The 23,453-nt window shown below is 36.3% G+C and overlaps 1 protein-coding gene across 1 annotated transcript in view; it reads right to left on the bottom strand.

Moving 5' to 3' along the window:
• COL21A1 (collagen type XXI alpha 1 chain) overlaps positions 1-23,453 on the bottom strand; it is a 174,616-nt gene that overhangs the window by 91,503 nt on the left and 59,660 nt on the right. The window contains exons 4-10 of the mRNA XM_047102772.1: positions 13,994-14,162; positions 13,666-13,882; positions 10,945-11,118; positions 9,819-9,896; positions 8,025-8,033; positions 7,637-7,720; positions 223-285 (exon numbers count right to left, since the gene is read on the bottom strand). Of these exons, the coding sequence (XP_046958728.1) occupies positions 223-285; positions 7,637-7,720; positions 8,025-8,033; positions 9,819-9,896; positions 10,945-11,118; positions 13,666-13,882; positions 13,994-14,162 (794 nt within the window). The remainder of the gene's footprint in view (positions 1-222; positions 286-7,636; positions 7,721-8,024; positions 8,034-9,818; positions 9,897-10,944; positions 11,119-13,665; positions 13,883-13,993; positions 14,163-23,453) is intronic.

Below are 23,453 nucleotides of genomic sequence, written 5' to 3'. Positions count from 1 at the left end.
CTGCCACCCCATTGATCACCCACCTAAAGTTCTCCAGTACTTTTTCACTAGCTCAGGCCAGCACGCAAGAACCCTTCCTTTGTTTCACTGAATAGAGATCAATCTCTCTCCCTATTACAACAGTCTTGAATAAAGTCTTCCTTGCCTGTTTAACTTTACCCAGTGCAGTTTTTACTTTGACATAATCCCAGTACTGGAGATGACTAAGCTTTCAGTACTCACAGGCTTACCATCTTGACCAGATTGTCCAGGGTAGCCGGGGTTCCCAGGCTGTCCAGGTTCACCCTAGAAAGGAAAAAAAATCCTCAGTACAAAATGACCAACCATAATGATGCAATCAGACGCCTTCAAGGTTCAAACCAATTCCATTATTTGTACCTCTCTGTATGTTAAAAAACAAAACAAAACAAAACAAAACATAAGTCCCAAAATAGGGTTAGAAAAATGCCATATTTTAAACACCCACTTTACCAAATAAAGGCTTTTTATTATGCAAAATTTTCAAGGATTTATTTCTGTGAGTATATCAAGTATAACAAGTGAGATACTTTTCACTAATGTAAAATGTCAGTATTTATGGCAGGACATTTTTAGAATTCTAAACAAATTAAGTGTCACAGCTAATATGGTTTCAATAATAGCCATCTTTCATTTGTAAGTCTACAGTCTTTATTCTAAATGTTACACTACAGATATCAATGACCTATAATGTCATAATTCAATTCACAATTTTTTTTTTTAAGTCCACAGGCTCTATGATCTTACACATGGGACTCAAGTTTAAAGCTGTATGACACTCATTTCTTTTATTCCAGTCAATGCGTCTCTTTAATAATGTTAAAATTTTTAAATCTGAATATTTACATGAAAGCATGGCCAAGCCAAATAAATCTGCCCAACCCCCACAGTCTTTAACACATTTAATACCTAGAAATGAAGAAATGACCTTTGCCCTCACAATCCAAGGATGTCCAAAGAACACTATTCCCTACAATATGACAATTCACCCAGGCACATTTTATGGAACTCTAGTATGTTGCCCAATGGCATTCAGATGGTCACCACCCATAAAAAAAGGGAACGTTTTTTGTGAGATAAGGGAGTTGTATAATTTAATTCTAAGAAATACCTCAAAATTAATGTATTAATCTATTACTGAGTCCATGAGATCCACATGGGGCATCTTGCTTAAAAACATATACTATCAGTAAACTCCTGCCTAGAGGTCAGACAACTGATTTCAGTTCAATAATTAATTATTTAAGAAATCATTCACACAGGACCCCAATAATTGTAAGTTAACTAAACACCAGTACTAAGGGTACTTTCACAGAGCCAGATCTGCTAGTCTGAAATACTACTTCAGGCTACTGGTTAGGGAGATTTGTTCCTGAAAAATGGAACAGGAAAAATGGAAAGAACTATGTGAACTCTATTAAGTGGCCAATGAAGGAGGGATGGGCTTTTCACTTAGGAGCTGCCCACGAGGCATAGCACAAGGAAAGGCTAAGAAAAATGGAAATGTCATTTTTAAAAGAGAGGAAGAGTAGCTATAAATCCAGGGAGAAAAATAATGCTGAAACATGTAATGTCTTCCTGAAGAGACAGAATTTATAATTCTAACCCAAGGACTTCCATTAAGGAGTAACACTCTGGTTCTCTAGGTAGTTAGCGTTTTCTCTTTTTTATTTTTATTTTTTAATTTTAGAGAGAGAGAAAGAGAATGAGTAGGGGAGAGAGGCAGAGGGAGAGAGAGAAATAATCTTAAACAGTCTCCATGTTCAGCATGGAGCCCTACATGGGGATCAATCCCATGACCACGAGATCATGCCCTGAGCAGAAAGCAAGAATGCGACTCTTAACTGACTGAGCCACCCAGCCGCCCTGAGTTTTACTGTTCTTATTATGAGAGGATCCACCTTCACCTCTGGCCTCCCTGCCATCTTTTATCCATGTTCAGATTGGACCTGAGGTCTTTCAACACATTCCATTTTTTTTTTCTCTTGGCAAGAAGTTTTCCTTCCTTATCCACTTAAGAATCAATAATTCCTCCCCTGTTCTCTCACTCTCTCTCTCTCCCGAAAATAAACACTAAAAAAAAATTATTCTTAAGGGGCGCCTGGGTGGTTCAGTCGGTTAAGCGTCCAGCTTTGGCTCAGGTCATGATCTCACAGTTCCCAAGTTCAAGTCCCACATCAGGCTCTGTGCTGACAGCTCAGATCCTGGAGCCTGCTTCGGATTCTGTGTCTCCCTCTCTCTCCCTCTGCCTGTCCCTTGCTCTCCTCTCTCTCTTGAAAACATTTAAAAAAAAAAGAATCAATTATTCCTTTTTACTTGATGTCTTTTTCTTTTGAAATGTGATAGCAGCTCTTAACTGTTTCCTTATTCTTAAGTAGAATTCTTTCAGTTTTTCCTTGATTAGTCTGCATTTATCATTTGAACTGAAACTGTGCAAACTCTTCCTTTTTTGGCAGAAGAGGCAGGGGTTGAAAATGCTATTAAGTAGAGATTCAAGAACTATTTGCCAGTTGATTTATTTTAAACTTTTTTTAAGTTTATTTATTTTTGAGAGAGAGAGAGCACAAACAAGGGAGAGGCAGAAAGAGAAGGAGAGAGAGAGAATCCCAAGCAGGCTCCGCAATGTCAGCTCAGAGCAAGAGGAGGGGCTCAAAACCATGAACTATGTGATCATGACCTGAGCCTAAATCAGACACTTAACCAACTGAGCCACCAACGTGACCCTACCAATTGACTTAAGTCAAATTTCCTGTTAATGACCCTCTTTATTTGCAGCATATTAATCATCAGCAAAATCTAGGATATTAAAAGGATCTTAGAGGGTTTATTTTTTATGACAAAGCTGAAATACAGGTTTGGGATAAGAAGAAACGAGATTTGTGGTTTAATGCTGCATAAAAGTACAAAACATACTTAACATTTTAAATAAATAAAAACTAGGTTTCAAGACAAAAAAAAAATCACTCACAAGATAAATCCAATGTGACTTTGTAAGGACCATAACACTGGTAAACGGGCCCCAAGAGGGAAAATAATCTCTTTTTCAGGTTCTATTATTTCTGGTAGGTTTTACTGGTTATTTTGACTATTGCCCTACTATTTATTTGCAAAAACTCAGGAAGGGTTGGTGTTGTTTCCATAAAATTGGGAGAATAAAGTAAAACACTAATTTTGGAGGGACGAACAATCAGAATAAAAATTCAATTGTATTACTATAATAAAAGCTGATGCTCAACCTTCGTTAATTATATGCTACACACTGCTGTAAGAGATTTACATATGTTAAATTACTTAATCCTTTTAATAATCCCATGACACAAGTAATTTCATTATTCCCATTTTCTGTATAGGACAACTGAGGCCCGGAGGGTTAGGTCACTTGATTAAGGTCACACAGCAGTAGTGAAGATGTCACTTGAACTCAGCCAATGCAGGCCCAGAGTCCATGCTCCTAAACACCACTGTCCCTGCCCACATTAAAACGCATACACTGATTAGAACCAGACCTGGGGACTGCTAAGAAACTTAACATGGAAAACAATTTCCAAATACATTACATGAGACATAGGGCCTATTGTACAACTGTGACTAAATTCCCAATCCAGTTTCTTCTAATTTAGTTGAAACATTTGCACATTTTGAATTTTAGAAACTATGTGTTCAGCTGAAAAGCAATACTTACTTATGTTGAACTGAACTCGCGCCACAGGATTTTTGAGTTGTTGACAGGAGTGGAAATGTCATGGACTAAGCTAAAACATCTCTGCATCTGGCCTCTCAAGTCATGTAAATATGAATAATTAAAGTAAGAAACAGTTGTGCTTGCAGAAGCAAGCTAATAGTTTAAGTTGCTCATCTGAAACAAAGGTCTTTGGAGCCCTTCACCTAGGCCCACATCCCAGGTATTCAAGCCCTTTTCTCAAAAATCCTTGTGCCTTCATGCTCCCCTGAAGACTTGCAGGAGTCCTGACCTACGACCTATTCCCTCCTCCCAAACCAACCTCTTCCCTCCCTCAAAACTCAAACACCCACTCACAGGCTAGAAGGAATCCACTTAGTCTGGGGAAATCTACATAAAAATGTGAATGCCCGGTGGCCCCTGAAATTTTCCAAAGGCTTTTGTATTTTAAACAGAGGATACTTTGATAGCTCAAAGAAATCCCTAATCAGTGGACTGATGAGGGTGAAACAAAGGAAGTCAATACAGACAGATACAGCTGGAGAGGGGGAGGCAGTAATTTCAGAGGAAAGGATTAGTAAGAAATTGCTCCTTCCTAAAAAGAGGACAAAACGCCTTCTTTCCACTTCTGAACTAATAGCTCTAATATCAAGGTTAGATCAAATGTGGGAGTCTGCCCCCACAAACGTTCCTATGACTACTCAAGTGGAGAGAGAACCTGCCAATCACAAAGGTCTTTTGAAAGGGGGTGTTTGTAAATTGGGGATTGCCTGGATCTCCCACAGCACAACAAAGGCATTCCATCCCACACAAGTCAACTGGGAAGAGGGGTGAATCTTATTTGTTCAATGATTTCATAATTCATTAAATTAAAAAACTACCATCATTAAGCACTGTTAGACACTGGAATTTCAAAGGAGAATTTAGTTTTTATTAAATGTAAAGTGCTTGCGTAGAAAAATTATTCCAACAGGTTTATTGGATCCTCCCTATATTTGACATTAAGAATGCAAAATGAATTAGCTTTTCTTTAAGGAACTCGCAATCCAGTAACAGACATATATTTCTATGCTTTTTATAGAGTTATAATGCCATGGTAAGTCTAAGTACAGGCTACCACAGTCAATTTGACCTAGTTTTCCAATAGGGTTGTCCTATCTTTTGGAAACTCAGAGAATTCTAAACAGATGACTTTCTTTATCCTAGAATAAGCATTTACCCACCTACCCACACAAGAATTTCACCTCAGTTTCAGTCTCAGGACTCAACTATCAGCTCCCAGAAATCTATTTCTGGTTAGCAGGAATACTAGATCTGTTTTTCACAGGTAACTCTATTTGATGGTTATCTACAAAACTTTCCAGAGAGCATCTAACAAAAATGCCCATTAAGTTTCAGTTCAATCTATAAGTAAAAACACTTCATCTGTTTTAGTTCCAGTTGTGCTGATCTAATTAAAACCCTATTAATTCCCCAAGCCAGAAATTCTCTAAAGGAAATACAACTCAGAGTGTTGCTAGGAATTCTGTTTTTCACATGCAGGTCCCTGATGTGGGCTAGGAACCACCTCCAGGGGAAAGAGCCCTAAAAGGATGGAAGAGTATGTGTGTGTTCCTGTTCTCCTGCCAGATTTTCTGAAGAAAATGGAAAGCAGATCGAGAAGGCACGCCAACTTGAAGATTGGTGGAAAACTGCAATTTCACTTAAAGTAGTAGGTGGCAATAGTGTGAGATTATGACTAAGAAAATGAACATGAGGAACACATGGAACTTGGAAACACTGGATGTCAGAGGCTTTACCAGATAAGACAAAGGGTGCTCTGGAACTTTTCTGTAGAAACACATGTGAATAAAAACTGATGTCACTTCAAGACACCTAACAGATCACTAATAAAGATTCAGAAAGCATCAGAGGCATCTGATGTCTCCCCAAAAGAAGACAAACCTTAAGATACCCTAGGGGTGGCCAGAACCTCCCTGGGAGTCAGGAAAGCACTCTGGGCTTTGAGAGATCAGACATAATGGGACTCTCATTTCCATATTATATATCTTACAGATCAAATAATTCTTATGTATAATATTTCAAATTGAATTTATATATATATGTATGTATATATGTATACATATATGTATGCATGTATGTATTCTATGTATATGTATATATGTACACATATATGTATATATGTATGTATATACACATACATATATGTATGTATATATATGTGCATATATGTATGTGTATACATATACATATACATATAAGCCCTGTGTGGGGCTCTGCACCGACAGCACAAAGCCAGCTTGGGATTCTCTCTCTCTGCCCTTCCCCACTCATTCACCCCCCCAAAATAAATAAATAAACTTTAAAAGGAAGAACACTTAGATTAACTTACCTAAATGCCATTTAAAAATACTTTATAATAATAAATTGATTATGATATACTGAAGTCAAATTCCAAACCAAATAGATTTTCTTTAAATAAAATAATGAATGTGTACTTTTATTTGTTAAATTATATTTGTTTCTTGATTTTAATGCTAGACCTGGAGTGTGTCATGAGCTATCACATAAAAATGGACAGGAGAAACATGCATAAAAGATAGGAAGAATTAAATCAGATGAGCAATTTAAAATCTAAAATTTTCAGTGATGGTGACTAAAACACTTAAGGAAATTCCATCAAAATGAACATCATAATTCATATTTATTGCTTGGTCACCTCAGGCAATAAATGATCAATACACAAAACACTCTTTTTGGCTAGGGAGTCATACCTGCTTCCAAGTTAGACATCATTTTTATTTAAGTGATACTGTAAAATACTATTAAATGAATAAGATTCACATAGAGTAGACAAACCACTTAACGTCTCAGTATCAGGCTGGGTCTAAGTGATGCCACAGTAAGTATTCACTTACACTTAATCATTCATATTTAATAGCATAGAAACATATTCAAAATATTTAGTTATATAAAAAGTAACTAGTTGAGAAATAGTATGCACATCATAGCTCCAATCACATAAAAATGTATAATACATAAATATGTAAATGTTTATATACACATACACACAATTAACATATATACACACAACTCAATATATGCAACTGGAAGATGTGCATATATGAGTATCACTAATAGACCTACTCCCCCAAAGTGATTATCACATAATTAAGTAAAATTAATAAATCTCTATATGCCTGTTTTTTAGAATTAGACATCAAACATAATGTTGAAGTCAATTTTAATATTTCTACTTCATTTTTCTATCTGAAAGTCATTTCTGTTTATTTTTTAAAAAAAGTTTTCTAATGTTTATTTTTGAGAGAGACACAGAGAGAAAACGTGTGAGTGGGGGAGGGGCAGAAAGAAAGAGAAAGAGAAAGAGAGAGAGAGAGAGAGAGAGAGAGAGAGAGAGAGAGAATCTGAAGCAAGCTCCAGGCTCTGAGCTGTCAGCACAGAGCCTGACGTGGGGCTTGAACTCACAAACCGTGAGATCTTGACCTGAGCTGAGGTTGGACATTTAACCAACTGAGCCACTCAGGCACCCCCTATCTGAAAATCATTTTGACAAACTGAGAATTTGGAACACATCTCAACAAATGCCCTTTCTTCATTTTTTATTAGATTGCAAGGAGGTATGGTTCTTGGAATCTGGCAGCAGTCTTTAAGGGTGGTGGGAGGGAACCAGATAAACCAGCAAACTAATAAAGTTCCCTCACTTTACTGTGGGCCAGGGGAATCAGTTCTAGGTTCAAAGGCACTTATAGATTAGAATATGCTTTTTTAAAAAAATCACTATAAGTCAGGTTTTAAACTGTTCTAAGACACTAGGTAGAAATTTCAAAAAAGGGTCAGCGGTGCCTAGGAATTTTGCGCATTTGCTCAGCTCTTTTGTTTGTGGGTTTTAACAAGAAAAGCATGTTAGGCAGTACTCACTTTGGGGCCTTGCAGTCCTGGTTTTCCCGGAGGACAAACACAGGGAGCTGGAGTAGAGCCTACATCACTGGGACCGTTGAGGCACTACAAAGACAGAAATGGAAAAAAACAACAAATGTGGGAAGACACATACATATGCATGTGTACACAGGTATGTGTATGCACCTGCATGCGAAATGGTAAAGGTATCTCACACTGACTTTCCAATTTTATTCAGACCAATCCAATACGAAATTCTGGATCACAAAAAGCTATGAAAACGAAATACACTCCAATGACATAAAAAATGAGTTCTATTTGTCTAATATACTCACAGTTGATGGAAGCAAGCTAAACAGTCCCACAGTACAAATACTACCTTAAGGAGAATAATAGTTTCCAGGCCTACCTCACCATTCTGAAAGAAAAGGAAGAACAAATGGGTTTTAAAAGATGCTTTTAATTTTTTCTAAATTTTCTTCCTAATTTACAGATATTTCATCGTCCAGGTTCCAGATACATGAAGTATTGGAACCGGCAAGAGTTAAAACATTTGCTTGCAACTATCCTTAAAAAAAGTACCTATTTATACATGTCATGACAACATTTACAGTAGGATAAAGTAAGGAAACGAACAACAATGACGAGTGAAAGGAGTAAACGAAAATGCCAAAGCAGCTTGGTATAATGACCACTCAGGAGCAAAAGTACCTCGGTGAGATTTATATGCCCCCTCGAAATTTCTGGAAGTCATTTAAGAACCAGAGGAAAAAGCCAAAACACATCTGAGAGAGTCACAAATTCCATGCATTAAATTTTATGCCTTTTACTTTAGGAGAACTTCTCACTCAACAATCTGTTTCTCAGTGAATAACACATGATTTTAAATAGGTTAATAATCTTTCCAAACAATAATAAATTCAATCAGAAGATAAGAAAGTGGGAATAAGATGCAAAAGGCAAACAAGCCTCATGAACTCACACCTCAGAGGAAGGGAAGAGACATAAAAACACAAAACAGTGGCTGTGAGGACTGAGAATCCACCATTTAATCCTGGGCTTTCATGATGTGGGAGGGTAATGGTAATGGCCATCACATCGATGAAGAAATATCAACAAGTAAGTATATAAGATGGACTCTCAAATGCAATCACTTATTAGTACTTTTAGGAGAGATTAGAGATTCATATTCTAAGCTATAAATATCTAAAATAAAAGTTACAGTGTTTAAACAACTACCTATCTAAAAGACCAAGAATAAATTATTTCTAAAAGGTTCTATGTTGGATTTTATTATAGATCCTTCATAGCACTGCTCCACATCCTCAAGTTTTCAGAACATGTGGATTTGCAGATTATTCAGTTTGATAGGAAAAAAGGAGATTATGACAGTATGACTTTACAAACTAAAAGAACTATAGCATGAGCTCAAATGTCACTGGAAACTTTTACAATATTCTGCCTTATTTGCATTACAAATACATATATATATGTATATATGTATATATATATATATATATATATATATACACACACACACACACACACACACACACACACACACACACATATAGGTCCAAGGAGAGAGGGATTGATTACACACACACATACTAGGAGCAGACATATATAATCAGACTAATATTTTAGCTTATAATTATTTCCTCCTAACACATTAATGAATATAGCTACATAAATAGAAAGTGGCTTATAACCTAGAAACAAGAAAATCTTACTTAGGTAACAACAACAAAAAGAAACCTATATATTACTTATGGTTTGAGAAAATGTGCTGATGCACAGGAAAATCAATCACTTCCTATTCTTCAGAATTTTGCTGTGTGGGGTATTCTGTCCACACATTTAATGAAATATAGAAATGTATTTACACTCTAGATATTCAGACAAAGAATCCTATGTTTTTCTAGAGCAGGCCCAGTCCTGCTTCACTTGAGTACTGGAAATATCACATGCTGAGATGTGTAAAAAATACTTCCTTGTGCTCTTCCATTCCTATGTGTACAGAGATACATTATAATTTTATTTCAATTATGAAATATGTTTTAATCAATGTAACTTTATTTGCACTGACAATTAACAAACAAATTAACGCTGTATATTTAATTAAGGCTCACACATTATCATTTGTTTATTGCTCTGAAAGTACTGAAGCAACACTTGGGGGAAAACAATCCATCCTACTCACAAATCCAGGAATCTCGCATGCCGTCTCTCTGCTGTTCTGTTCTGGGTCACAGTAGATTCGCAACTTCTGGACATCAAACTAGGAACAAAACCCACTCAAGTTAAAATTGAGGCACAAGCTAATAGCTTAATAAAAGCAACCCAAATACATTAGCTGTTATGTAAGGTTTAGCACTCAGCTAAAACATAAAAACACTAAATCTGAATACCTAAGATACAGTTTAAAGATGTGATGCAACATAATTCATAACGAAAACTCTAGCACTAAAAACAAATCTCTGATGTCCTTCAGGAACCCAGTGGAGCTTTTATTATTATCTCTGTATTAAGAGCTAGTCTAGAGAGCATTTCCTAGGACACTTAAAAGCTTTCCCAGGCTTTCTGTGTTTATCCTAAATCTCTGCAACATTTCTGATTACAATAGAGTCGGCTTAAGAAGTCATCTTTCCTTTCAGACACTTAGTTGATGGCATGGAGTGTTATGTGATGAGTAGGCCAAACACCTGTTTCTATTTAAACACTTACTACAATTTGACACGTAACATTAATACAGAGAGACCATGTGCATAATTTGGATGTGACAGTCTTCCCTTAATAGAAACACAGTGGGAAAGACACACCTTTTCAAACAAAGCATTTTTCAAGAAATGGCTATCTTTTTATACACACACTTCTCAAACCAGATAGATACTCCAGCTTCAAAAATATTTCAAAAATATCAAAAATTAGTTTTAAGAAGAAAGAACACCAAGATGCATTCATCTTATTGTATCCTCACAGCTGCAAACAAATTTTATAGCCCCTACTCACAGCTCCAATCTTACATTTTCTTTTCCAAATTCGTTATCTCCTGGGAAATATGAAATAAATGTTTCCTAAGAATGTAGAATTCTACCCTTAACCCAGGGGAACATTTTTCTAAGAATTCCTATAAAATCTATTAAGTCTAACTTTGCATTTTAATACACACTCAAATACAAAATCCCACCAATAAACTGAATACATTTTAAGTGTCTTAAAGGAATTAATAATTAAGTCAAATGCAGTTAAATGTCATAAATACTACCACAAAGGACAGCAAGAGCTCCACTTTATACAATGCAAAAAGCAAATCATTGTTCATCTACCTGAACGGTTTCTTCTTTCCCAGAATACTTTCCAATTTGAGTTTGCCCGCTGATGAAGATCCCTAAAACTGGATGTAAGGGCTTGTTTTCAATCTGTTGATCATCGATATACAGAGTTACATCTTGTTCTGTTACTAAGAGACGAATTTGATGCCAGCCTTCATCAAATAATGTCTATAGGAAGAAAGTATGGAACATTCATGAACAAAATGCTAACCATCTTTCATTTTCTTTGTTCCCATTCCTTCGCTGCCAACCATAAATCCATACCACATAGACGGTCTGTACCATATACTAATTCACCTTGACCCAAGCGGGACCTTAAACACCACTAATTAATTAATCCCCATTTTCCATTACATATTCATTACATATTAGTAGATGTATCAATTTCCTGAAGCAATTCCTTCCAGGTCACAAAAAAGTTCCTTATGTCTGAATCCAAATGGCTTCTCCCATTCTTCATCCTATTTACTTCATTGCAACTTTGCACCCTTAACGAGTCCATCTTCCTTGATATCCTCATTCAACTTCCATGATTCAAACCATCTTGATCATCTTCGTTTCTTTTTCTCCCTTTGTTTATTCTGTTTCTTCAAAGGCTCCTCTTCCTCACCTGCCCTTTGATGAGGTCATTCTCCACAGGTTTGTCATTGACCTTTTTCATTCTCCCCTTTGATTATCTTACCCACTTCTACAGGACAATTATTACTTCGATGGAGTAACTCCCATATCTACATCAACAGCCTGGACCTCATTCCTACATATGGGACCTACAATTCTAATACTGGCTAGTATAATTTTACCAGGATATTTCACAATCAGACTGAGAGAATGTGTAAGCAAAATGAACTTGAACTATCCCCAAAACTTTCTTCCTTTCAGTTTCCCTCAGATAATAATATCTTCAGTTTCTAAACTGCAACAAGCGTCTTTACCTCTTGCCCTCCCCTCAGTTCTAATAATAACCAGACGCAAAGTTCTACCAAATATGTCTTTTGACTCAAATTCACTTCTCCCTTTCCATTCTCATTACCATTGTTTAGGTTCATGGATATCTTGCTTTATCTAAATAATTTTCAAACACATCTCTAATCCTGCTCTCTCTAAGCCATTCTTCATACCTCTACTACCATTAATCTCTCTCACTAGAATTTCATCAAGAGAAGATACCACATCTTATTCATTTCTGGATTCCCAGGACCTATGCCAATTCCAGGAAAGAAATGCAAGTATTCTTTGTGAAAGCAAAAGGAGGAGAGTGAGCTGCTTTGACTAGGGCACACCTATTAAAGACTTTTAGATGGAATCCTGTCATCCACTGAATGAAGTCTAAAACCCTGTGTATGGTTTCCAGGTCTCCATAAATTGAGTTCACACCTTGTTAGCTCTTTCTTTCATGTATCTTATACTCCAAACACAGGGGGCACCACTTTCTTCCCTTTAAATAAAAACCCTGCATTTTATTATACATGATTACTCAATACTGAACCACTGACTTACATATCCTTAGCTCTCTTCATCAAAATCCTATTCGTTCTTCAAAGTCCCATCCAAAAAGCAGCTCATTAATAAGTCTTGTCCACATTTTGTGTTAGAATCTACCTTTCCCTCTACACTCCACTAATACTTAGTACTCCTATTAGATATCAGAGACCTTCAATCTTCCATTATATATAAGTTCCTTCGAGGTATGAAATATGCCTTATTCATTTGTGATTTCTTATAGAACCTAGCAATTTGCCTGTAATAAAAATAAAGTTTTTAAAAATTTAATCTGCTTACCATATGAAATTGCATAGATGCATAATTTCATATACAACCTTGTACACTTCCTAAATTATACAATATAGTGTTAGACTACCATAATTATAATAATGACCAAAACATAACTGTTTTTATCACTACATCTGTATTCCGAACATATTTGACTTGAAAATAAACTTTTATTTTTAGTTTATCAATTTTATTAAATACAGCTTCCTTCTGGAGAAACAAAATGTCCTCCCAATAATTGTGAGTTCTTTACCCATTATCTACCTGTATCTGATGTTCTAACAAATGTCTTGATCTCAGCATTTTGTAGGACATGGTAATGTAAGAACAACCAACCAGACTTTGAAACTGACAAGACTTAACTTCAATTCCTGATGTCACCACTTACTAGCTGTGTTATTTTGAGGTGGGATTTAATATCCCTGCATTTTTTTTTTTTTTCTGTCTGTACAATGAGAACAATACCTTCTTCCTTGGGTGGATATTATAATTACGCGTTCAGGGCATCTAGTAGTAGGCACTCAAAAAATGTGAATTAGCCCCACCCCTTAATCCCATTTAAGAAATAATTTTCCTTCAGGGCACCTGGGTGGCTCAGTAGGTTGAGAGTCCAACCTCGGCTCAAGTCATGATCTCACTCCTCATGAGTTCCAGTCCTGATGTCTCACAGCTCAGAGCCCTAGAGCCTGCTTCAGATTCTGTCTCCATCTCTCTGCCCCTTCCCTGCTCGCACTCTGTCTCTCTCTCTAATATAAATAAATATTGAAAAATTAAAAAAAAAAAGAAACAAATTTCCTTCATCTGTTGCTTTTATTCAGTAAAGCAACATTAAATTATGAAGTATCTTTTCAGCCGTGTTAAAATTATGGCTCCCTTCCTCCAAACACACACAAACCTGCTAATACCACCATGAATACCACCATACTCATACCCAGGCATATTTACCTTAACTTGGGAGTCAGCAAAGGTGACCACCTGTGAGCCATTAATTATGCTGGTTGTTGTAAACAGTAATGTTTTATCCACACCATTTAAGGTAACTGCTATTTGTGGCCTTCCGTCAATGGTTAAAATTCTCCATAAATCCCACATTTTCTTGACCTTAAATCTCTGAGTGGAGACAAATACATATGATGGAGGAAGACCTTCTGGGAAAACATTGCTAGAAAAAGAAGAATATGCATAAGCTTAAAGAATTCTCAACATATCTACAGACATACCAAAAAAAAAAAAAAAAAGAAGTCAGATCAACACATAATGTCATAATGTTTACCTTGTGAATTCTGATAAGTCAACTTTAGATGTTACTTCATATCCTTTTATCTTTGTTGGTGAAAGCGGGATTCTTTTCTTAACCTTTTTCTTTACTCCCAAGCCTAAAAGAATATCAAACCCTTTCTCATCGCGAGCTGCCACTGGAATTCGTGTTGGACAAACAGATTCTACAAATCCAAAGCAAAAGCAGTAAACGTTAATTAGTCACAGATTACTTCGACAAAGAAAAAATGTCAAAGGAGAAATATTAGAGAAAATAATAAAATCTGCATATGCACACAAATGGATGTAAATGCATTGTCTGAAAAAATATGCAGGAGTGATTTTGGCATTCGAAGTCTCAAAAGTCTTTTTCCCCCTAAAAAGGGATAAAAGTAAAACAGAAATATAAAAGAAACACTTGCTAATGTACTGTTTTAAGAACACCATGTTGATGTTTTTACTTCACTATTTTGAACACGAAGCAACCTGATACCGGGGGGGTAGGAGAAGACTGGAATGGCATTCACGATTCTCATCCAGTATTTGGTGTTAATTTGTCACATGACCTTGCAGAATTCTAAATTTCTTGGATCTAGGAGATGAACTCTAAGATTCCATTCTTGCATTCACAGCATTTGAGGGGTAAAAAAAAGTAGGTGTCGTTCTTGATATTCTTTCCAGTTTAAGCAGTTAATAATTCCACAGTTCAAAGCACATTGTTTCTATTACTCTGGAAAAAACTGTGGGTCTTTTCTGTTCATGAAAGTACTCAAAATGAGGCTATTATCTCATCTATTATTAACTATATTATTACATTAATCATATTTATAAATAAAGACTATTTCCTTAAGAAAAATCATTAAGATTTCTATTATACAATCGTCTATATGTTATAAAAATATGGCATACTTTTTGCTGAGAAACTAGCACCTAAAATTACGTGGAAAATTTTACATGGTTGAATGCAATTAAGCTGTTCTGTAGATATGTTGCAGTATTTTCAGATTCTTCCAAAGTCCTCATATAACATACATATTGAGCATGACTGCTTACATTTTATAGAGCAGCTAACAAAATAAAACAAGAACTCCACTAAACATACTTTAAAACAATCATTCTTACACAACATTAAGAAGAGGGAAAAGTATCATATTTACAATACAATAAAAAGTAATGAGATGGATTTTATGAGCCTAACACATACAGTCATAACTTACACCATAGAATACTGGAAATAAAATAAAGGTTTGATAGAAATAAAATAAAAAGTATTCCTGGAAAAGGAGGGACATTTTTCTCTTCGGGTCTTAAGTTTTGAAGTGACCCAATGAATTACAACCGTCTTTCTCTGGTAAGCTTGGAGCTAACTTATGGGGAGATACAGGAATGAGGCAAACACGTTGATCCAGTGAGCTTCATGAGACTGCACACCATGATTAACCCCCACACCATCCCAGCAACGCAGGGCTCACTTATTCCCTCTCCCACCTCAGAAGCAGGGTCTGCCCATTAAGCTCATACATGGTCTAGAGAGGAAGCCAGAATACACTAGCTCCCCAGGCTCACTGACTCAAGGAGAAGAAAACCGAAGGCACGCTGCCAACCATGACCAGTGACATTTAACAAACTCACTAATCTGAAAACTCATTTTCTCATTCACCGGTAAGGAGCTAGAAAGGGATGAGAGAGGTCAGAAGAGTCAGTCTAGTTGAAGTTACTCCCAATGAAAACATGAACAGCAGGGAATGTGTTCCTAATAACACTATATTCTAGAGTTTAAATCATAAATCAATCAAATTAAATAATTCCTGTCATGATGCAGGGGTTCTTTTTTGGCAGGCGGTGGGGGGAGGTATGCAGAACAATATATGAAGCCTCATTTCAGACGCATTTGATTTAAAACTACAAAAGAAAGAAGGTCAGCTGGAAAGAAAATGTGTGAAACATTACATCATAAGAATATTTAGATCTGAATTACTCCTTTGATTTGCTTTACAAATGAGAAATCCTAAGATGTTAGATAAAGATCTCAGACTTCAAACAAGAACCTTAGCTTTAGACTTAAGCCTCGCTCTTAACCTCTCCTGAACCTCTGGATTATCATCTGTGAAGTGGGAACAATGATCTCCTTCACAGGGATTGTCTGAGGATCAAATGTGATGTATGTGAAAGTGCTTTGTGACTCCAAAATGGCCCATAAGTGCAGGGGATAAAGCAATTACTGTGTTCATTCTTTTGCTATAACAAAGTCCTTTACACTGTATTGTAATCCCCACAATTTCATGGGGGAACAGTGTAGCATGGCTTGTGAAATCAAGAATGTACCATACAGCCATGTTTTCATTTCTACCTAGCACATCTTATTAGGAAAAATGTATTTAACCAACTATATTTTCTTGAAGGTAATTTTTCTTCCCAATTTGTTCACCTGTAAGGAGAACAGTAAGATATCTTAATACATGGGAACTGAAAAAAAAGGTAGTTGAGGGGCGCCTGGGTGGCGCAGTCGGTTAAGCGTCCGACTTCAGCCAGGTCACGATCTCGCGGTCCGTGAGTTCGAGCCCCGCGTCGGGCTCTGGGCTGATGGCTCAGAGCCTGGAGCCTGTTTCCGATTCTGTGTCTCCCTCTCTCTCTGCCCCTCCCCCGTTCATGCTCTGTCTCTCTCTGTCCCCCCAAAAAAAAATAAATAAAAACGTTGGAAAAAAAATTTAAAAAAAAAAAAAGAAAAAAAAGGTAGTTGAGATGCTCCGATACCAGTATTATGTTTGTATATACCTAGTTATAGGAAACTGGTAAAAGAAGCTTCCATACATAAAATGCTACGTTTTATAGATGGAACAATTATTTTATGTATGGAACAACCAACAGTTCTGCACAAACTTCAGCGGAAACCTAGGGAAATAATTTCCCCCATTGTGTAGAAAAAAGGAATATATGCATAAGTATATAAACCACATCTAGAGAGAAGTATGGAAACTGGAAATAAGAACTGAAACGTGGAACTTATCATTCTAAATACGAGGCAAGTCAAATGCTAAGAGAGACTCAGTTGGGAGCCTGTTATAACACCCACAATAAGTAATTAGAACAATCTAGACATACCAAGTTATTTTAAAGGAATGCATTCAGGAACAAGGATAAACAAAACAGAAGACCTAACTTCACAAACGATTTCCTATACCAACTACACAGTTTCAATTTCATTTTACACTTATATGTTCAGAGTATTCAGAATAGGAATGCTTTCTGGGATGAGCAAAGATTACTCTATTTATTTTAAACACTAGGGTCCAGCAATGTCTGCTTTTCAGTTTGGATGGCTTATTTTTGCTTTTCTTTCTCTTGCCTTTGGGGATAATTATCTAGAAAAATGTTGCTAGAGCTGATATCAGAGATATCACTGACTATATTCTCTTCTGGCAATTTTGTGGCTTCAAGTCTCACATTTAGAACTTTAATCCACTTTACTTTAGAATGGGAGAAGATATTTGCAAATGATATATACAATAAAAGGGGTTAATATTCAAAATTTACACAGAACTTATAAAACTCAATACCAAAAAACAAACCAATTAAAAAACGGACAAAGGACATGAATGGACATTTTTTTCTAAAGAAGACATACAAAGACATGAAAAGATCACTGATCATCAGGGAAAGACAAATCAAAAGCACAATGAGATATCAACTTACACCTGTCAGAATGGCTAAAATCAAAAAGACAAGAAATAACAAGTGTTGGTAAGGAACAGTGTAGAGGACAAGGTAAACTGGTACAGCCACTATATCAAACAGTACGGAGGTGACTCAAAAAATTAAAAATCAAAATGCCATATGATCCAATAATTCTGCTACTGGGTAGTTACCCCCCCAAAAAAACAAAAATATGAATTCAAAAAGATTAGATGCATCCCTACGATTGTTGTAGCATTGTTTACAATAGCCAAGATATCAAAGCAACCTAAATGTCCACTGATAGATGAATGGATAAGGAAAATGTGACACACACACACACACACACACACGCACACACACACACACACACACACATGAATATTACAGAGCCATAAGAAAGGATGAGATCATGCCATTTGCAACAACATAGATGGACCTAAAGAGTAGTATGCTAAGGGAATTAGGTCAAAGAAAGACAAATGCCATATGATTTCACTTACATGTGGAATCTAAAAAAATTAAGTAAAATAAAATGAAGAAATAGACAAAAGACAGAATCATACCTGTAATTACAGAGGACAAATCGATGATTGCCAGAGTAGAGGGAGGTAGGGAGATGGTCAATACAGGTAAAGGGGAGTGGGAGACATAGCTGATCATGTTTGAATAGTGTCATATAATGGCAGATGGTAGATACACTTGTGGTGAGCATAACATAATGTATAAACTTTTCCAACACTATGTTGTACACCTGGCCTTAAAATTATACTCGAATCAAAAAATTTTTAAATGATCCATAGAACACAGAAAAAAAATTTGCTTTTCTATTAAATCTCAGGGCTTAGTAATATAATACAGTCTTACCAAGGTCATAAAAACACGTTTTATTTAAAATTCTGCCACAGACAAGGACACAAAACCTATGTCTTGAGTCTAACTAGAACAAATTCCAGCTATACTTTTCCACCTATAAGTTAACATCATAGGAACACTAATGAAGGGGCGCCTGGGTGGCTCAGTCGTTGAGCGTCCGACTTCGGCTCAGGTCACGATCTCGCGGTCTGTGAGCTCGAGCCCCGCGTCGGGCTCTGGGCTGATGGCTCAGAGCCTGGAGCCTGCTTCCGATTCTGTGTCTCCCTCTCTCTCTGCCCCTCCCCCGTTCATGCTCTGTCTCTCTCTGTCTCAAAAATAAATAAATGATAAAAAAAAAAAATTAAAAAAAAAAAAAGGAACACTAATGAAGACATTATTCCAAAATATATCTGGCCTACTTTCTAAGTGCCTATTTAATCTAATTCCACATTGCCACATTATTTATATGTTGCCCCTCTCCAGAAGTCAAATATTTTATTCAGAACAAAGGAATTCTATCAAGATCTGTGGTCAGAAACCAAAAGTAATTTTACTGATCCACATCTGATAGTCCAATAAAATAGAGTTGCCTTTGGGGCCTCTGGTGCAGATCTGTGCAAGCCAACTTCTTAAGACTTCCCGGATTGAACTTGGCTTTCATGATAAGGCAAACATGAGTATATGTCCAATTGATACACACCCCTCAATGGTATTCAGAGGCAATTTAATACATTTGCCTTTCTGAATGTCTATTATATCATGTACTTTAATATCATGTACAGGTTCATTAAAAGAAAGTACAGTCACCATTGTTTCAATTTAGTACCAAGGTACTAAATCACATCATATTAAAAATATAATAATATATTTAATATATTAATTATATTATTAATAATTAATTAATATAACATAGTAATATAATAGCAAATAATAATAAATATAAAATCGCAAAATCAAAATAAATTATGGAAGCACAGAGCCTCTTACCAAAGATTAGTTAAATAAGAAAGAAGGTAGCCCCATCATCACACAATTTCTTTTCTCATTACAGATTGAATAGTTTCATTCTCCTTCACCATCAAGTAATCCCACTGCCTTGAAATCTAGGTTAATTAGAGTCAACAGTTCTCATCTAAGGAAGATGTCTGCCGGATGCATGGCTGACAGGCAATGGGACACAGTAAGTACAGATTTCAGCGGTAAATCAATGAGAACAAGAGACTCTTATTACTCTTTAGTATAACTTGTGCACCAACCAGACAAGTCAGAATCTTTTGCACCATTCAGTAGCCTCACTGATCATAGAATATATTATTTTTAACAATAAGAAAAATACAAAAAGTAAAAATCATTTTTGGCTTAATAAATAGTTAAGAAAGTACAATTTTAAAGTTTTACAAAATTATACAAATAACTCATCTGGTTTTGCCATTTTTCATTGTAAAAGCACTGATTATGTAATGTAATGTAATGAATTTTCTTGGTTATTCCTGCTTGAATACTATAGATGGAGAAAGGGTAATGTGTTTTGCCTTTACACCCAGACAATAGTATGTGTATAATTCCTTTACCTCATTCTTTACTCCTTGTTTCATTTTTAATTTGGCAGAGCTTTTGTAAGATATTGCAGTTATGTATCATTTTAACATACACACCATTGCTTTTTTTTCCTTAACCATCTTAACATGTCCCTAATGTTCCTCCTATACATGGATATTAATGTTCATAAAACATGACCTTTATCACCAAAGTTAGAGTCGTTACTTAACTCAAGATCACACTTCAAGAAAGTGATGTTGACAAAGTTAGGAATCAAACCTAGACCTGAGTTTGACTCCAGAGACTGGGCTGGAGCACCATATAATCATACAGCCTCAGGTCTATAGAAAAAAAATCAGCAGACAGTGCTTTACTTTAACAGACATTGTATGGAGTTTTTAAAAATGTTTTTATTAAGGTACAATCTACATTCAATAAAATGCCCTAATTTCAACTGCACATCAACCGGCACATATTTACATGCTTATATAACTAGTACCCAGACAAGACAAAGAACACATCTAACACCATCGAAAGTTACCTCAAGTTCCTTCACAGACAATAACCACCACGACCGGAGGCCACCACTGTTAGGATTTCTATCATTGATTAGTTTTGTCCATTCTTGAACTTAATATAAATAAACCATAGAGTATACTCTTTTACTTGGCTTTGCTTGCTTAACAAACATCTGTGGGATTATCCATGTTGTTGCACCTAACGGTGACTTGTTCTTTTTTTGTTGCTGTGTAGTATGCCACTGTATGAATTATAGTGTATTATGATGTATCGATCCACTTTTATGTGGGCGATCATTTGAGTTGTTTACAGTTTTTGACTATTTTTAATAAAGTTGTTATGGACATTCTTGCAGATGCTTTTTGGTAAATATATGAACTTATTTCTCGTCGTCATATATCTGGGAGTAGAACTGTTGTTTCATAGGGGATCTACATGCTTTACTCTAGCAGACGATGCCACAAGCTTTTCCCAAGTTGTTGTACCAATTTTTTATCTCTACCAGCATGTCTGCTGCTACTTTAAAAGGAAGGAGGTGTTATGAAAATGAAATACATAATTAGGGGACAGAGATTATACATGATATTTCAAAGAGAGAAAAGAGGGGGAGAATGGGCTATCCATACAAGCTTTAAACACTCCTAATGAAAATTATTCTGAATATTTTGCCTTTCATTCCTTTCCTAGTCATAATTAACTCATACAACTGCATCTAGATCTAATCATAAACACTAACAACAAGATCTGTATGCCATAATTTGTCAATTTTCTAAATCATGCCATAATCATTCTACTTTTCCAATGAATAATCAAATATCACTTCTCAAGTAAACTATAAGCTTACTGTGTTTCTTTATTTGTAGCAAACATAGCTCTTGCCTCTCCAATTAAATGGAAAATTCTTATTTTGGGATATACCCTAAGTCCCTCACAATGTAAGTTCCCTTCAACTCAGATTAGATTCAAATCCTTTCCATCTACAGATAGAATACAAAGTGATTCCCCTGATGTTTGTTGAGATTTTATGGAATATTATACTCAATCCTTTCCTATCCATGAAACTTTATCCCACCTCCCCATCCCCCATTTCTTCCTGCCCAACTTCAGTGGTCAGAAATTCATACTATATGTATACCAATAGTAAAGAGGAAGAATGTAAGTCAGTCAGTTTTATAAGAGAGCAGAGAAGTTAATCACATACATGTTATAAAATCGTGAAAGCTAAAATACTGGCCACCTCCAAAAATATCTCAGTTGTCCTGGCCATGATTGTTGATATGTGTATCCTTACCCTTTGTGACTTCTAATGAAATACAGGTAGAATTATAGAAGTAGGATAAGGCAATGCACTAGGCCACTATGGCAAAGCGCTGTAAGGCTTGAATTAGATCCAACAATCTCTAAGCAAAGAGCAGTTATACAAAGTATGAGAAGCTTTTGATGGGAGGAAAAGAAATTCAGAAGTCCTAAACATCATTCCAAGTTACACTGCATTATGGTAGAAAGCACTGGCAGGAAAAGAGCCTCTAAGTTTTATCGCATGTAAGATACCAAAGTTCCACTCAAGCAGGCACTCACCCTCTCTTTCTATCTGTCTCTCTTTCTCACTGACTCACTCAAAGAAGATAAGGCTGAAGATGCATAGTTAATTATCTTCTGACATCTGGCCTTTGGCCCCCATTTGAGCAAGTCAACATAATATACTCTCTTAAAAAATAAATTTCCTGCATCATCCAAAAGACAAGATGGCAGGAAACAGAACAGTAAGAATACACAAGTAGTTTCTGAGAGACTATTCTTTACCTGAACCTGTGCATAGTCAAGCTCAACATACCTAAATTAAAACATGGGTCCTAAAACCAAGTAATTCAAGCCACAGGCTGCTGGATGCTCTTAAAGACACATAAGGAACCTGATTTACTCAAAGAAACAGAAGAGTGATGTCAGCAAGATGGAGGAATAGGAAGTCCCAGTCCACATTCCCCCAATGACACACTGATTTAACAATAATATACAGACAAAAATACCTTTATGAAAACTCCATATTTGGGTTGCGAAGTTGAAATATCCCAAGTGAACACAAAGCTAAGAACAGCCTCATTGAAACAAGTAATATGAGTAATTAACTGTACCCACAACATTCCCTCCCCCAAGCCTGTACAAGTAAGTGCCAGGAGAGAAAGCCCTAGCTTATATTGTCCTTGGGTGGAAAAAAGAAGAGTGAAGCATGCTTCCAGGGGGATTCCCAAGAGACAGGTTTTAGTCTCACCTCATTTAGAGCACTGACGGAACCAGAAACAATTAGATGCCTGGAAACTGCTGAAAACAAAGAAGAGTCAGTTGCAGGTTGGAGGAGGGAGCTTTTTGTGGCTAGCATGGCTCAGCATGATCAAGAGAAACATACAACTGGAATCTTCTCCCTCCGGAGAAAGAGAAAATAGTGGAGCATGTATCCAGCACTCTAGCTTTTCCAAGGGCTACCTGAGGAAATGATACTGCTCTTGCCTAAGCATGATGACAGGGAACCAAAACACTTTGGATGCCTAATGCCCACTGGGAACAAGGTGGGGAAGCTTTTGGTTACAGAACTAGAAAACTTAAAGAGGTACAAACAAATACTAAAGGGAGTGAGAGATTATGAGCTCCTGGGGAAAAAATAACAAGCCTCTCTAATTAAGAAATTGCTCACTCAATCCCAAAGAAATGGCATCCCTCCATAAAAAGGCTTCAGAGATTCCCTCAAACCTCTAGACAAACTAACTGATGAGGGACTTCCCCGTACAAAGACAACTGGTAAAGATTGACAGGGATGACTATTTTTTTTAAATGTGCGGATCCCAAAACAAAGCTGTAAGATACACAAAGAAACAGGGAAACATGATCCTATCAAA

This window comes from Lynx rufus, unplaced genomic scaffold (genome assembly GCF_022079265.1).
Source record: "Lynx rufus isolate CCGP_SWC_20201006 ecotype Redwood Valley unplaced genomic scaffold, mLynRuf1.p SCAF_6, whole genome shotgun sequence".
NCBI classification, from domain to species: domain Eukaryota; kingdom Metazoa; phylum Chordata; class Mammalia; order Carnivora; family Felidae; genus Lynx; species Lynx rufus.
This window is presented reverse-complemented; position numbering and strand designations above follow the sequence as displayed.